The sequence below is a fragment of the Mesoplodon mirus genome (assembly GCF_964341445.2).
Source record: "Mesoplodon mirus genome assembly, chromosome: 19".
Classification (NCBI taxonomy): Eukaryota; Metazoa; Chordata; class Mammalia; order Artiodactyla; family Ziphiidae; genus Mesoplodon; species Mesoplodon mirus.
The window spans coordinates 31,010,466-31,026,567 of NC_138995.1; the positions used below are offsets into that span (position 1 = coordinate 31,010,466).

Here is a 16,102-nt window from a genome sequence, read left to right on the forward strand (position 1 = left end):
TCAGTGCCTGGTTTTAGAGAACGAATCATGGCGACGTATTCACCAACGCCGGCACGCTCCGCAGCTGGTCCTGCCACAGCCGCCTGTTATATTAGCTTCGAACAAATGGGGCACCACTCCTTAAAAGGGACCCAGAGTTTTGTGGGTTTTAGTCCTGGTTAATGAACACTGCCAAGCATAATTTTCTAAACTGTAAGCTCTTTGAAGTCAGGAAACAACGGCTTATAGCTCCCGGTATCCCCAGGATCTAAAAAATGCTTGAATCATAGTTGCTTTAACAAATGAAAATGGAACAAATCCTGAGTAATGAAACTTGTTATCTCTGTTTTTTTAGATGGAAGTTGAAGCAGTGACCCAGAAGATGGAAAATTTGCAGCAAGATTATGAACTCAAAGTGGAACAGTATGTCCACCTTCTTGATATCAGGGCTGCACGCATCCAGAAACTAGAAGGTACAACGTGCACAATTCTTTGTCCACAGTAACTAGAGGAGTGGATTTTTACAACAGTTGAAAATGTCATCCAAATGTACACTCACACTTCCTCTTTGCTCTTTTTTTCCCCAATTTATTAACTATAATAAGTTACCAGAAAGGCTGTTTTTATCTGATACTTTTCTACTCAAGAATTTTTAGTAATTCCCTACTGCTTTTTGAATTTGGTGTTGCAGGCAAGATTTCAAAGTACTTCATAAAGTACCACAGACTAAATTTAACCACATCATTTCTAATTTCTCTTCTAAGCAAACTGTGCATCTCAGCCAAACAAGTCGGCTTGCTCTTTGTCAGATTCATCTTGTTCGGTCCCACCACCAGGGCTTTGTCTGCTCCATCTGAACCTCCTTTCTACTCTGACTCCAGGATATACCATTCCCGGCTTCAGAATCTAACTAAATGTGTGCCCATGCCAGAAAGCTGGCTCCAATTACTGCTAGCCTCCCCTCTACTTGAAATGCCCTTACAGTGGTTTTCAGACTTTAGCAAGTAAGAAAATTACATGGGGAACTTGTTTCAAAGGTAGCTTCCTGGGCCCTACCACTGAAGATCTTGGGGTCTCTGATTTGATATATTTAGAAATAATTCCAAGCAATTCAGATGCAGGTGTAAGACTGTACTTTGAAAAACACTACCTCAGCACTTGCCACTTTTACTCTCATGTACTCAAAAAATATGTTTAGGGATTGTATTATATAAGTGTTCTTCACCAGTGCAGTTTTGCATATCCTCTATGACTGCAACATAATAAGTTCTACAGTGATAAGTACTTTGTCTCTCTTTCATGCTCCCTGCCATACAGTACTTAAATTCAGTGATCTATGCCAGCAGTAATTTTGCACTCTTAAAGATCACTGAGAATCCAAAAGGCCTTATGTTTATATGGGTTATATTCATGATATTTATCATATTAGAAATTAAAAATGAGAAATTTAAAAAATATTTGGCATGCTAAAATAATAATAATTAACCCATTACATGTTAACATAAATTACAGTTTTTTTTTGTTTTTTTTTTTTTTTTTTTTTTTTTTTTTTTCTTTTTGTGGTATGCGGGCCTCTCACTGTTGTGGCCTCCCCCGCTGCGGAGCACAGGCTCCGGATGCGCAGGCCCAGCGGCCATGGCTCACGGGCCCAGCCGCTCCGCGGCATATGGGATCCTCCCAGACCGGGGCACGAACCCGTATCCCCTGCATCGGCAGGCGGACTCTCAACCACTTGCGCCACCAGGGAGGCCCCAGTTTTATTTTTTAATAGGTATATTTTCCATACTAAAAAGATAGACAAGCGACATGGTTTTAAATTTTTTTAATTGCTTAACATTTTTGCAAATCTTTTCAGCATCTGTCTTAATAGAAAACAGCTGGGTTTTTATATCTGCTTCTGCAGTCACTCTGTTATGATATCACACATCACATAGATTCTGGGAAACTCTATTATACACTTGTAAGAGACTAAGAATGAAAAAGGCCAATAACATCTTAGTATTATTTTTAAAATAGTTTTAACCTCACAGACCTCCAGAACAGTCTCAGGGACCCTCAGAGGTTCCCAGACCACACTCTGAGAACCATTGCTCTAAGTAGAAGGGTTCAGTAACTATCTTCATCTGACTGAACAGGGTTTTCCAAAGCCAAAGAGCAGTGTGTTCCTTTTATTTCAAGTAGTACTCAATAAAAATTCACTTAATGAAATTTTCCTGAATAACAGGGAGGTCACATAGTTTGAGATTTTCATTCCTTTCAAGCCTCACTAAGTCTTTACCAATATATTCTATCTGTGTCCTAAATTCATTGATTGATTCCATAAACATGCTCAAATTCCTAATGTATCCTAAGCAAAGTGCTAGGCAGTGAGAATACAAACAGGGAAAAAGCTCGGGCTTTTTCCTCCAGGAGCTTGGAAGTTGTGAACAAGTAAGTAGACAGTTATACTTCACTGTGAAGAGTGTGAAGTTAGAAAAATTCAAAAGCTACCAAGGAAACATTGAAACATTTATACCTGAAGATTCAGTGAAGACCCCACACAGTAGGTTTGGAGGCTTTAAAGATGACAGAATTCACCACTAAGTAAAAACAATGAAAGGCTTTCCAGGAAGTAGATGAAGCAGGTAAAAATGCCCTAAATGTGAAGCACTGCCATTCATTTGAGAAAATGCATGTGGATCTGTCTGTTTGGAACTCAGGATTAGTAAATGGAGAAGAACCTGGATTTAAGGCTGGTAAGAACCAAATCCTGAAGGCCCCATTTGCCACCCTGATGAGTCTGAACCTTATTAACCTAGAGAAGCACCAAGGAATTTTTAAGGTAGGGAGTAGTACACCCAGAACTTCATTTTGGAGATTATGCTATAGGTATTGGGAAGAATGAGTAAAATTTGAAGGAAGGGAGGAATTGTGTTCCATTAATAATCTGGGTAATAAACATTGGGGGTGTAAGGAAGGTAGAATCAGTGGAGATGCAGAGGACAGGGACAAATTTGCTAAAGACTTAGGAAATATTTTTGAATAGCAGTGACCCTACAGATGTGGGGAGAGTAAAAAAAAAAAGGAGGAACCTAGGATGACACTGTGATATCTAGCTTAGGCAGCTGGATGAAGGCTAACATCATCACTTGGAATTCAAGGTACAGAAATAACTAGAAGACAATTTGAGCCATTCTGCTTTGGGTATATTGAGTTTGTTGTGCCTAGGGGATATCTAGGTAGAGGGCTCAGCAAGCCACTAGATGTGTGGGTCTGGAATTGAGGCAAGAAATCTGAATTAAAAATAGAAATATGAGCGTCTTCAGTATATTGATAGTAACAAGTCATAAAAGGGGTTGTGATCACTAATCATTAGAGAAATGCAAATCAAAACTACAGTGAGGTACTGCCTCATACCGGTCAGAATGGCCATGATTTAAAAGTCTACAGGGCTTCTCTGGTGGCGCAGTGGTTGAGAGTCCACCTGCCGATGCAGGGGACATGGGTTCGTGCCCCGGTCCGGGAAGATCCCACATGCCGCAGAGTGGCTTGGCCCGTGAGCCATGGCCGCCGAGCCTGTGCGTCCGGAGCCTGTGCTCCACAACGGGAGAGGCCAAAACAGTGAGGGGCGTGCATACTGAAAGAAAAAAAAAAAGTCTACAGATAACAAACGCTGGAGAGGGTGTGGAGAAAAGGGACCCCATGTACACTGTTGGTGGGAATGTATGTTGGTGCAGCCACTATGGAAAATAGTATGGAGGTTCCTCACAAAACTAAAAACAGAACTACCATATGATCCAGCAGTCCCACTCCTGGGCATATACCTGGACAAAACTGTAATTCAAAAAGATACCTGCACCCCTATGTTCATAGCAGCACTGTTCACAATAGTCAAAACATGGAAACAACCTAAATGTCCATCAACAGACGAATGGATAAAGAGGATGTGGTACATATATATATACGATGGAATACTACTCAGCCATAAAAGGGATGAAATAATGCCACTTGCAGCAACATGGATGCAACTAGAGAATATCACACTAAGTGAAGTAAGTCTGAAAGAGAAAGACAAATACCATATGATATCACTTATACCTGGAGTCTAAAATATGACACAAATTAACCTATCTAAAAAACAGAAACAGACGTAGAGAACAGATTTGTGGTTGCCAAGAGGGAGGGGGAGAGGGAGAGGGATGGACTGGGAGTTAGGGGTTAGTAGATGCAAACTATTACATTTAGAATGGATAAACAACAGGGTCCTAATACGTAGCCCAAGAAGCTATATCCAATCTCCTGGGATAAATCATAATGGAAAAGAATATTTTAAAAAGAATGTATATATGTGTATAACTGAGTGACTTTTCTGTACAGCATAAATTAGCACAACATTGTAAATCAGCTATATTTCAAATAAATAAAAGGGGATGTGATTACTCATGAGAATGTGTAGACTAAAAAGAGGATAAAAACAACCCCAGCAAACTAGCAGAGAAAGAGAAACCCTTAAAGAATAAGAGAGGTAGGAGGAGAAGCAGGGCAGACGATGACATGAAAGCTCACAAAAGTTCACAAAAGAGGATGTGGTCATCAGTGTCAATTAAGCAAAGAACTCAAATAACACAAGGACCATTCAATCTAGAAACTGGTTAGTTATTGGTGACCTTTTCTAGAGTAGTTTCATGAGAAAAATAAAGCAGATGCTTTTTGCAGGAAGTTGAAGAGTGTCTGTTAGATGAGGAATTGGAGACACAAGTATACATTACTCTTTTTAGAAATTTGGATGTAACAGGGCGGGGGAAATGTGTATCTAGAAAGAGATACATCTTTTTATTTATTTTTTATTGAAATATAGTTGATTTACATTATTAGTTTCAGGTGTACAGAATAGTCATTCAGTATTTTTACAGATTATACACTATTATAAGTTATTACAAGATAATGGCTATAATTCACTGTGCTATACAATATATCCTTATTGTTTATCTATTTTATATATAGTAGTTTGTATCTGTTAATCCTGTACTCTAATTTGTCCCTCCTCTTCCTTCTCCCCTTTGGTAACCACAAGTTTGTTTTCTATATCTGTGAGTCTATTTCTGTTTTACTTGTACATTCATTTGTATCGTTTTTAGATTCCACATATAAGTGATATCATACACTATGTGCTTTCTGTGACTTACTTCACTAAGTATAATATTCTCTAGGTCCGTCCACGTTGCTGCAAATGGCAGAATTTCATTCTTTTTTATGGCTGAGTAATATTCAATTATGTATTACACCACATCTTCTTTATCCATTCATCCGTTGATGAGCACTTGGGTTGCTTCCATGTCTTGGCTATTGTAAATAGTGCTGCTGTGAACGTTGGGGTGTGCGCATTTTTTTGAATTAGTGTTTTCATTTTTTCTGGGTATATACCCAGGAATGGAATTGCTGGATTATATGGTAGTTTTATTTTTAAGTTTTTGAGGAACCTTCATACTGTTTTCCACAGTGGCTGAACCAGTTTATATTTCCACCAACAGTGCACAAGTGTTCCCTTTTCTCCACATCCTCTCCAACATTTGTTGTTTGTAGACTTTTTGATGATAGTCATTCCAACAGGTGTGAGGTGATATCTCATTGTGAGTTTCACTTGCATTTCTCTAATAATTAGCAATGTTGAGCATCTTTTCATGTGCCTGAGAGCCATCTGTATGTCTTCTTTGGAGAAATGTCTATTCAGGTCTTCTGCCCATTTTTCGATTGAGTTTTTTTGTTTTTTGATATTGGGTTGTATGAGCTGTTTATGTATTTTGGATATTAACCCGTTGTCAGTCGCATCATTTGCAAACATTTTCTTCCATTCAGTAGGTTGTCTTTTCATTTTGTCAATAGTTTCCTTTGCTGTGCAAAAGCTTTTAAGTTTAATTAGGTCCAGTTTGTTTAGTTTTGCTTTTACCTCTTACCTTAGGAGACAGATCTAAAAACAATATTGCTACAACTCATGTCAAAGAGTGTTCTGCCTGTGTTCTCTTCTAGGAGTTTTATGGTTTCGGGTCTTACATTTATGTCTTTAAACCATTTTGAGTTTATTTTTCTCTATGGTGTGAGGGAATGTTCTAATCTAGAAAGAGATATATCTTTTTTAAAAGCAGCTTCTTAGAAATGTAATGAACACATTTTAAATTGCACTATTTAAAGTACACAATTTGGTGAGTTTGGGCCTATGTATATACCTGTGAAACCATCATCAAGATAATAAACATATCCATCATTCTGCAAAAGTAGAAAAATATATGTTTGAATAAGCTGAAGGGAAGGAGCTAGTGGAAAGAGAAATTGACTTTATAGGAGAGAAGATAATAGAGCAGAGGCAAAGGAGCAGTGAAATCTAAATATTTACCTCAGATGTTCATTCAAGGGCCTTTTTTTTTTCTTTTTCTGTTTCCCTGGTATAGCCTGTATTACCACTTAAGTTGTAATTTTTTTTTTTTTTTTTTTTTTTTTTTTTTTTGCTGTACGCGGGCCTCTCACTGTTGTGGCCTCTCCCGTTGCGGAGCACAGGCTCCGGACGCACAGGCTCAGCGGCCATGGCTCACGGGCCCAGCCGCTCCGCGGCATATGGGATCCTCCCAGACCGGGGCACGAACCCGTATCCCCTGCATCGGCAGGCGGACTCTCAACCACTGCGCCACCAGGGAGGCCCAAGTTGTAATTTTTTTAATAAGTGATGTCAAAATAAATGATAGATTTCTTTATAATACAGTATCATTTACAGAAAAACAGTGTAGTCATAGAATTTAAGATTGAGACTATACACCAAAAGCACTCAGACTTCCTACCACTTCAAAAGCCAGTTTGTATCTTTATATGTCAGTACTTTAAAACCTCTAAACTGTGTGTCTTCTCTTGCAGCCCAATTAAAGGATATTGCCTATGGCACCAAGCAGTACAAATTTAAACCAGAAATCATGCCAGATGACTCCATTGATGAGTTTGATGAAACCATTCACTTAGAACGAGGCGAAAACCTATTTGAAATCCATATCAACAAAGTAACCTTTTCTTCTGAACTGTTACAGGCATCTGGAGATAAAGAGCCTGTCACCTTCTGTACCTATGCTTTCTATGATTTTGAACTACAGACAACTCCCATAGTGCGGGGCCTTCACCCAGAATATAACTTTACTTCTCAATATCTCATTCATGTTAATGACTTATTCTTACAATACATTCAGAAAAATACTATTACTCTTGAGGTCCACCAGGCTTACAGCACAGATTATGAAACAATCGCGGCATGTCAATTGAGATTCCATGAAATCCTAGAAAAAAGCGGTCGAATATTTTGCACAGCAAGTTTGGTTGGTGAGTACAATCTTATAAACTTTGGCTGTTTGAAGCACTGATTGGTTTATACATTAATATGGTGTTCCACATTAGCATCTTCTCTCTCAGGTTCAAGGTGCCTTTAGGGTAAGGACAGCATTCTCTGATATAGCTGCCCACAGTTGATTGGACTCTCTTAAATGTCACTAATAAGTTCAGTAGAATGGCTATTAATTTTTTAAAGCTTATTAGTGCAAATGTTTATTTACCATGTTGATATCCTTGTTTGATTAAACATTAATTGTAGTACTTTTTTTTTTTTTTTTTTTTGCGCGGTACGTGGGCCTCTCACTGTTACGGCCTCTCCCATCGTGGAGCGCAGGCTCAGTGGCCATGGCTCACGGGCCCAGCCGCTCCACGGCATGTGGGATCTTCCCGGACCGGGGCACGAACCCATGTCCCCTGCATCGGCAGGCGGGTTCTCAACCACTGTGCCACCAGGGAAGCCCAACTGTAGTACATTTATCAAAATTTTTTAAGGAGCTTATCATGTTATCACTGTTACTAAGCACTGGGAATACAGTGATCAGTGGTAAGTAAGACAGAGCCCCTACCTTCATGTAGCTGACCTTCTAGAGGGGAAGATGGGCCATAAAACAAATATACATATCATTAAGTATGAAGAAAAATTATCAGAGCAAGAGGCTAAAGAGAGAGATGGAAGGTTGCTAATTCAGATAAGGGCTTCCCTACAGGGTGCCATTGGTAAAGACCTGAATAAAGATCCACGTCAGGATCCAGGGGAAGAATGTTTCCAGCAGAGGAAACAGCAAGTATTGTACAAAGGCCTGAGGGAGGAACAAACCTGCCATGTTGGAGGAACAGCAAGGAGGCCAGTGGCTAGAGCAGAGATGAGATTAAAGCAATAGGCAGGGACCAGATCTCACTGTACAGCCTGTGGGTCATGGTGAGGTGTTTGGACTTTTTTTTCCTCTGAGTGATGCAAGTCATTGGGTGGTTTTGAGGAGAGAAGTAACGTGATCACACATAGGTTTTAGAAAAATCACCCTGCATGCTGTGGGAAGAACAGTCTGTATGGGCCAAGCAAGAAAATTAGGACCATTATCAGGCTATTGCATTAATCTGTGAAAAGATGTTGGTGGCTTGGATTACGATGGTAATGAAAGTAGTGATAAGAATTGGTTATATTCAGTGTATATTTGATTAACTCTTCCTTAAAAACGTGCTCATCAATTGAATGTAGAGTAATGAGGGAAACAAATGAGGCGAGAATTTCTGGTGTGAGCAACCAGGACAATGATGAGGCCATTTATCGAGGAAGGCCTGGGCAGGGAACAAATTTGAGGAAAAAAACTAAGAATTGTGTTTGAACAAGTTAAGATTGGCCTTCCTGTTAGACAGCCAAGTGGAAATGTCACCTAAGCAGCTGGATATACTAGTCTGAAGGTCAGAGATAGAAATATAAAAGCAGGATTCATTAGCATACAGAATATATTTTAAGCCTTGGGCCTAGATAATTTCACATAGAGAGTGAGTATACATAAAGAAGAGAAGGTGACCAAGGACTGAGCCTTGGGAGACTCCAAAATTTAGAGTCCAGGAAGAAGAGGAAGAGCCAGCAAAGGAAACCGAGGAGTGGCCAGTGAGATGGGAGACAAACCAAGAGTATACAGTATCCTAGAGGCCAAGTGAAGAAACCTTTTCAAGAAGGAAGGAGGGTGCATAATAGCCAGGTCATGGCAGCAACCTAAATGCCCATTGACAGACGAATGGATAAAGATGTGGCACATATGTACAATGGAATACTACTCAGCCATAAAAAGAAACGAAATTGGGTCATTTGTAGAGACGTGGATGGACCTAGAGACTGTCCCACAGAGTGAAGTAAGTCAGAAAGAGAAAAACAAATATCGTATATTAACGCATATATGCGGAATCTAGAAAAACGGTGCAGATGAACCGGTTTGCAAGGCAGAAATAGAGACACAGATGTAGAGAACAAACGTATGGACACCAAGGGGGGAAAGCGGGGGTGGTGGTGGGATGAACTGGGTGATTGGGATTGACATGTATACACTGATGTGTATAAAATAGATAACTAATGAGAACCTGCTGTATAGAAAATAAATAAAATAAAATTCAAAAAATAAATACATTTTTAAAAAGGAAAACTTTTTTTTTTTTTTTTTCTTGCGGTACACAGGCCTCTCACTGTTGTGGCCTCTCCCGTTGTGGAGCACAGGCTCCGGACACACAGGCTCAGCGGCCATGGCTCACGGGCCCAGCCGCTCCACGGCATGTGGGATCTTCCCGGACTGGGGCACGAACCCGTGTCCCCTGCATCGACAGGTGGACTCTCAACCACTGCGCCACCAGGGAAGCCCAGGAAAACTTTTTTAAGTGACCAAGAAAAAAAGGAAGGAGGGTGACTTAGGTTCTTGGGAGGGATTTTATTTTATTGATTGCATAGGTGATGTAGTCACATGGTTCAGAAGAACTTGCCCTCAAAAAACTTAGTGTGGTGGAGAAGTAGACTGGTGAACTGCCAGTTGTGCCAAAGCAGTCAGTCCTAATGAGGACATCTTTCTTCGTTTCTGCAAAGGAAGCATAGAGCTCTTAAGTCTCCTGGGAGCCCTAGAGGAAATCGTCACAGAGGAAGAGAGAGAAAGAGCTGCCTGAGTTAGAAGGCGTACTACAACTACAACCCCAGCAAGAGGTTGTGCAGGGCAGACATGTGAGGGTATATTACATACAGTATAGATTTGGCACAGCTATGGTGTTTTTCCCTATACTTACGGCGCAGTAGGAAAATGGGAAGGTGCCAAAGATTTCTTGAAAGTTGAATTCATATTCCATTCATAATTTTGAGGTTTCATTTTGTATCTGTCAGACTACATTGAGTGCAAGTTGTTAAAAAATAAAAAGTAGCATCAGAAAGAATCCGTGGAGTATTTGACTCAATGTTTAGATTTTTCTTTATATTTTAGAAAGATTGAAATAGTATAAACCAGACTACCTCAAACATAGTTTGACATAGTTTTTTAATAATATTTAACATACGGTGGAACTCGTACTTGCAGAAGTAACTTTATTTTCTTTATCTCTGTTATTTGCCAATCACACATCATTTGTGCAAGTCATATATTATTTTACTCAGTATAAAATTTATAGTTTTAATGTATAATACCATTGATGTATTTTTTTACTGGTATATATTTTGATTTATGGGACTATTTTAACAGTGAGTTATGTATTGGTTTGTAGGAACTAAAGGAGACATCCCCAATTTTGGCACAGTGGAATACTGGTTCCGATTAAGAGTTCCCATGGATCAAGCAATTCGACTTTATCAAGAACGGGCAAAGGCTTTGGGATATATAACATCAAATTTTAAGGGGCCAGAGCAAATGCAATGGGTAAGCTTGTTTGACTTTACGACCCTTTTATGACACAGAAATTTTATAGTATTTCTTTATATTATCATGCTTTAAACCGAAATCATTTTCTTTCACAGCCATCAAGCGGCTTTTTTTAACTTTTTATTTTGAAATAATCATAGACTTACAGGAAGTAGCAAAAATAGTACAGAGGTCCCGTGTAGCCTTCACCCAGCTTCTCCCAATTATAATATTTTATGTATCTATAGTGTAGTATCAAAACCAGGAAATTGATATTGGTACAGTACTATTAACGAGGCTACAGACTTTATCCAGATTTTGTAAGTTTTTACATGCACTTATGTGCGCATGCCATGTGCACGACTACTTTGTGTGTGTGTGTGTGTGTGTGTGTGTGTGTGTAGGAAGAAGCAGAGTTCAATGCAGTTTTATCATGTGTATATAATCATGTAACTACCACCACAATCAAGATGCAGAATTGCTCTTTTACCACAGAGGAACTCCCTTGTGCTATCCAGGACAGTTTTGAAAAAGAGAATTGCAATACGATTATTACACATCAAGTGACTTTCATTACAATTTCTACTTTAAGGAAATGAATAGCTATTATTGAACTTTCAATTATTCTCCTTTTTTCCAACTGTTTCCAACTTCTTCCAAGCTGTTTCAGAAACTTTTAGGTTTCTGAAATGCAGAGTAAAATATAAAATGAATATTATTTTCCTGAGAATTAGAAGTATGAATGCAATTCCTCAGAGCAGCATTTTCCAAACTGTTTCATGGAGTCTTAATAGCCATATTTCCAAAAGAATTCCATGATCCAGTAAATGCAGAAAACACTGAATTGAGAAGAATTCAATAGGATCCTTGACTTTAGGGCTTCTCATGTATAACGTGAATCTCAAGAGGAAGCATAAAGTATACACTTATGTTAAGTAACAGAGGGATAGAATATAGTAGAAACATTTTGGAATGTCTGTTCAAGTCATGATTCTCTTTTTTCATTTGGACTTGCCCTCTTCTAATCCATGGGGCTGGGCCTCCAGTGGCCAGCTTTACATTTGGTGATCCTGTTCTCTCCCACTCCACCCAATTATGACTAATGATTCAGGAATATCCACCTGCCCCCAGCTGAGTGAATCTGATGCTGCTTTCTGAGATCAAGAGAAAGCAAGACTCTCCATGCCTGGAACATGTAAAGTTGGGAGCTGTGGGACAGCCATCTGCTACCATGCTAAATGGCAAAGGAAAGAAAATGGGACTGGAAAGAGAATAATGAGCAAAGCATACAGAGAAAAATGGAAACTAGATGGAGAGTAAATGCCTGTCGTTTTCCAGTCCCATTACCTTCCTCAGATACAACCACATTTCTGCTATACAGTTCTATGAAATAACCCTGTAGCCTTATATAAAAGTCTCTCTTCATTGTATTTGCTGGGTGGAATTAGTTTCCATAACTTTCAATTAAAAGAACCATGACTAATATAACATTGATTCCGAAACTTAAAGAATGGCACCCGTTTCCCAGAGGTCATCCTTCTGGACTAGTATTCTTCAGAACACACTTTGGGAAACACTGTTATGGAAAAGGGAATTAGAGATAGATAAACCACATGATTTATTAATTTTTGTGGTTTAAAGAGTTTTAGACTCCCAGTTTATGGGTTGAATGAGTCATTTACTGTTGGAATTTCAGCTTTTGTGGGTAGACACGGGGGGAGAAACGGAGGGGGTACTTTCTAAGTCCTTCCACTCAGTCTTCTATAGCCGGATGCAAATGAGCCCTGGGAAAGCAGTGTTGTGATTCCCTTCTCAGATTTCCCCTCTTCACACCACCAGATGTCTCCACCAAGGAGATTATGGCTTCGGTTCTGTTTTCCTTCTCCAGTAAACTTCTCTAGAATCAAAAGTTCCAGATGTTCAATCCAGATTCAAAAATGCAGTGAAAGAGGGGTCCCTGTATGGAAGGTAGAGAATTATCTAACACCACAAGGCACTGCAACACTACATTCTTTGTCCCAGATCACATCAACTATGGAAGTCTTAGCAGTTAGTCAATGCGGGTGTTTGCTAGAATACTTGTGCACTGACTGCCTGAGTAATAGTCCCAAAAAGGGCCACAGAGTAGTTCCTGACCCTGCCTGACAACTCCCTTTGCTCATCTCTCTCTGAAATGTCCTTCCAATCCAAGGTTTTACCCCTCCAATGTTTATCTCTCACTCTGTTTTCTTGTTCCTTGGCCTCAGGTATCTGCTTCCCCAGATCACATTGGTTCAGGATGAGGGCCAACCCAAATATAACAAAATCATCTCTGTGGGTGGGTACCATCAAATTCATTGGTTTCTCACTTAAGAATGTGTTATGGTCAGAATAACTGGAATGGTTGAAGGAGTAGCTCCTTTTTTTTTTAAAAGACACATTTATTCAGCATCATGATCAGACTATTACATTTAGCAATCAACAGCATGGGTGCAAAAAAAAAATCTACATTAAAACCCTTTGTTGGGGGGCTTCCGTGGTGGCGCAGTGGTTTGGAGTCTGCCTGCCGATGCGGGGGACACGGGTTCGTGCCCCGGTCCAGGGAGATCCCTCATGCCGCGGAGTGGCTGGGCCCGTGAGCCATGGCCGCTGGGCCTGCGCGTCCAGAGCCTGTGCTCCGCAGCGGAAGAGGCCACAACAGTGAGAGGCCCGCGTACCGCAAAAAAAAAAACGAAAAAAACCCTTTGTTGGAATGCTTTACACTTTCCACAGAACAGAAACTAAAAGAACCTGTTATACAATTAGTCACAAATACAGTCCCCGAGTTTTTTTGCCCATACACATGAGTATTGTCTAAAACATGTCTTCTTTGTAGCATCTAGGCCCTGCCACCACTGTGCTTGGCTGAGTTCACAAATCTGTTGTAACCTGTAGCTTCCCTGTCACTTCTCTGGCTCTCCCCTCCTGCTAAGCTTTGTTTCCTGGCAGTAATTAAAACCTTCTGCCACTGCCATAGCTCCTGCTGCTGCTGGAACCACCATAGCTACCTTGGTTTCGTGGTTTGGCACAGTATTGGCCTCCACCACCATAGGGGCCAGAACTTCTGCCTCCAAAGTTTCCTCCTTTCATGGGCCCAATATTTGAAGATTGATTGTTGTAACTGCCAAAATCGTCGTAGCTTCCACCACCTCCAAAATGGCTTCCATCGTTACCAAACCCATTATAGCCATCCCCACTGCCACCATATCCACCACCACCGCGGCTGCCACCAAAGCCACCTCGGCCACTGAAGTTTCCTCCACGACCAAAGGCGTCATTCCCACCAAAACCCCCTCCACGACCACCACCAAAGTTTCCACAACCACTTTGACCTCTTTGGCTGGATGAAGCACCAGCCATCTGTTGCTTAGGTAGGGCTTTCCTTACTTCACAGTTGTGGCCATTCACAGTGTGGTATTCCTGAATGACAGGCTTGTCTACGGAGTCATGGTCCTCAAAGGTTACAAAAGCAAAGCCTCTCTTTTTGCCACTACCTCGGTCAGTCATGACTTCAATCACTTCAGTTTTCCCGTACTGTTCAAAATAATCTCTTAGGTGATGTTCTTCAGTGTCTTCTTTAATGCCACCAACAAAAATCTTTTTCACAGTTAAGTGGGCACCAGGTCTTTGAGAATCGTCTCTGGAGATGGCCCTTTTTTGTTCCCCAACTCTTCCATCCACCTCATGTGGCCTTGTCTTCATGGCCGCATCCACCTTCTCCACAGTGGCATATGTGACAACCCCGAAGCCTCTGGAGTGCCTGGTGTTTGGATCCCTCGTTACCACATAGTCTGTGAGCGCTCCCCGTTGCTCACAATGGCTCCTCAGACTGTCATTGGTTGTTTCAAAGCTCAAACCTCCGATGAAGAGCTTGCGCAGCTGTTCGGGCTCTCTAGGAGACTCTGACTTAGACATGACGGCAGTGGAGAGGGGAGACATCAATGATGCTTACCTGGCGGCATCCACGGGCAGACAGGAAGGAGTAGCTCTTAATAAAATTGTGAACTAGGGGACACTCGTCTTGGACCTAACTGCTCACTTTACCTGTTAATTATTAAATAGAATTAAAGAACATCAGATTAACTATTTTCTTGGCTTTATTTGGTTTTAACAGCAATCTCTACATGTATGCTCAGTCTTCTATATTTGCTGCTAATAGCATCCGTACATACGTTCTAAAGAATATTGGTCTTAAATAAGAGTCAGGAGGCTTTTACTGAGAAATTCACTTTGAAGTGAAGATCTGCCACTTTTTGTCCATCTACAAAATTATTTTGTTTGGGGGTTGGCAGCTGTTGTTTACTTTTCACTGTATTATCACTATGATGTAAATATGTATGTTTTTCCAGTTAAGTCAGCAAGCACCCAAAACTGCTCAGCTCGGTTCTACTGATTCCACAGATGGCAACTTAAATGAACTTCATGTTACAGTAAGATGCTGCAGCCGCCTGCAGTCCCGAGCAAGCCACCTTCAGCCACACCCATATGTTGTGTACAAGTTTTCTGACTTTGCAGACCATGACACAGCCATCATTCCCAGTAGCAGTGATCCACAGTTTGATGACCATATGTGTTTCCCAGTGCCAATGAATATGGATTTGGATCGATACCTTAAGTCAGAGTCTCTGAGTTTTTATGTGTTTGATGATAGTGATACCCAGGAAGATATTTACATAGGAAAAGTCGATGTGCCTCTGATTTCATTGGCACATGACAGGTGTATTTCAGGTAAGCCTATTTCTTGAGTCCATGAAATTGTTTTAAAAAAAAAAAACACCACCTAAATTATACCTCAGTGTTATGGATATGATCTGTTTGTAACAATCTTCCTAGCCTTCTCAGATAATCTTAAACTTTGGGCCCATAATATTATATTGTTTTAGTTATTTTCTTAGTAGTTGTTCCAGGGATTACAGTATGCACCTCAGCTTGCCACGGTCAAACTTAATGCTAATAACTCCATTAAAATTTAGAAAGTCTGCTCCAGTATAATTCCATTCTCTCCCCCCTCCTTTGTGATATTTTTGTCATATATATGTACATAGTATGCCTGTATATGTTATAAACCCAACAGTACAGTGTTATAATTATTGCTTTATATAACTTTGTCCTTTAAGAGAAGGGAGAATATATATAATTATAGGAGACTTTTATATTAACTTACATATTTACCATCTCTGGTATTCTTTATTTCCTCATTTGGATTTGAGTTACTGTCTGGTGTCATTTTCTTACTCCATATAGCTCTATTTCCTCCCCCTCATTTGTGTTATTATTTCATATATTTTTTTATCTTTACATGTTATAAGTCCAGGATTATAATTTTATAATTATTGTTTTATGCAGTTTTTAAATCAGTTAAGAGGAAAAACATATTTATACTGTGTTTT

At 40.1% G+C, this 16,102-nt stretch overlaps 2 protein-coding genes across 2 annotated transcripts in view; one reads left to right on the plus strand and one right to left on the minus strand.

The window, feature by feature from the left end:
- RPGRIP1L (RPGRIP1 like) overlaps positions 1 to 16,102 on the plus strand; it is a 99,529-nt gene that overhangs the window by 41,593 nt on the left and 41,834 nt on the right. The window contains exons 14-17 of the mRNA XM_082607936.1: positions 335 to 452; positions 6,862 to 7,314; positions 10,561 to 10,712; positions 15,062 to 15,440. Coding sequence (XP_082464062.1) covers positions 335 to 452; positions 6,862 to 7,314; positions 10,561 to 10,712; positions 15,062 to 15,440 — 1,102 coding nt within the window. The remainder of the gene's footprint in view (positions 1 to 334; positions 453 to 6,861; positions 7,315 to 10,560; positions 10,713 to 15,061; positions 15,441 to 16,102) is intronic.
- On the minus strand, positions 13,665 to 14,687 carry HNRNPA1L3 (heterogeneous nuclear ribonucleoprotein A1 like 3; the record flags this gene model as incomplete). Its single annotated transcript, XM_082607206.1, has 1 exon — positions 13,665 to 14,687. The coding sequence occupies exon 1, from the start codon at positions 14,649 to 14,651 to the stop codon at positions 13,665 to 13,667; it is 987 nt and encodes a 328-aa protein (XP_082463332.1). The 5' UTR covers positions 14,652 to 14,687.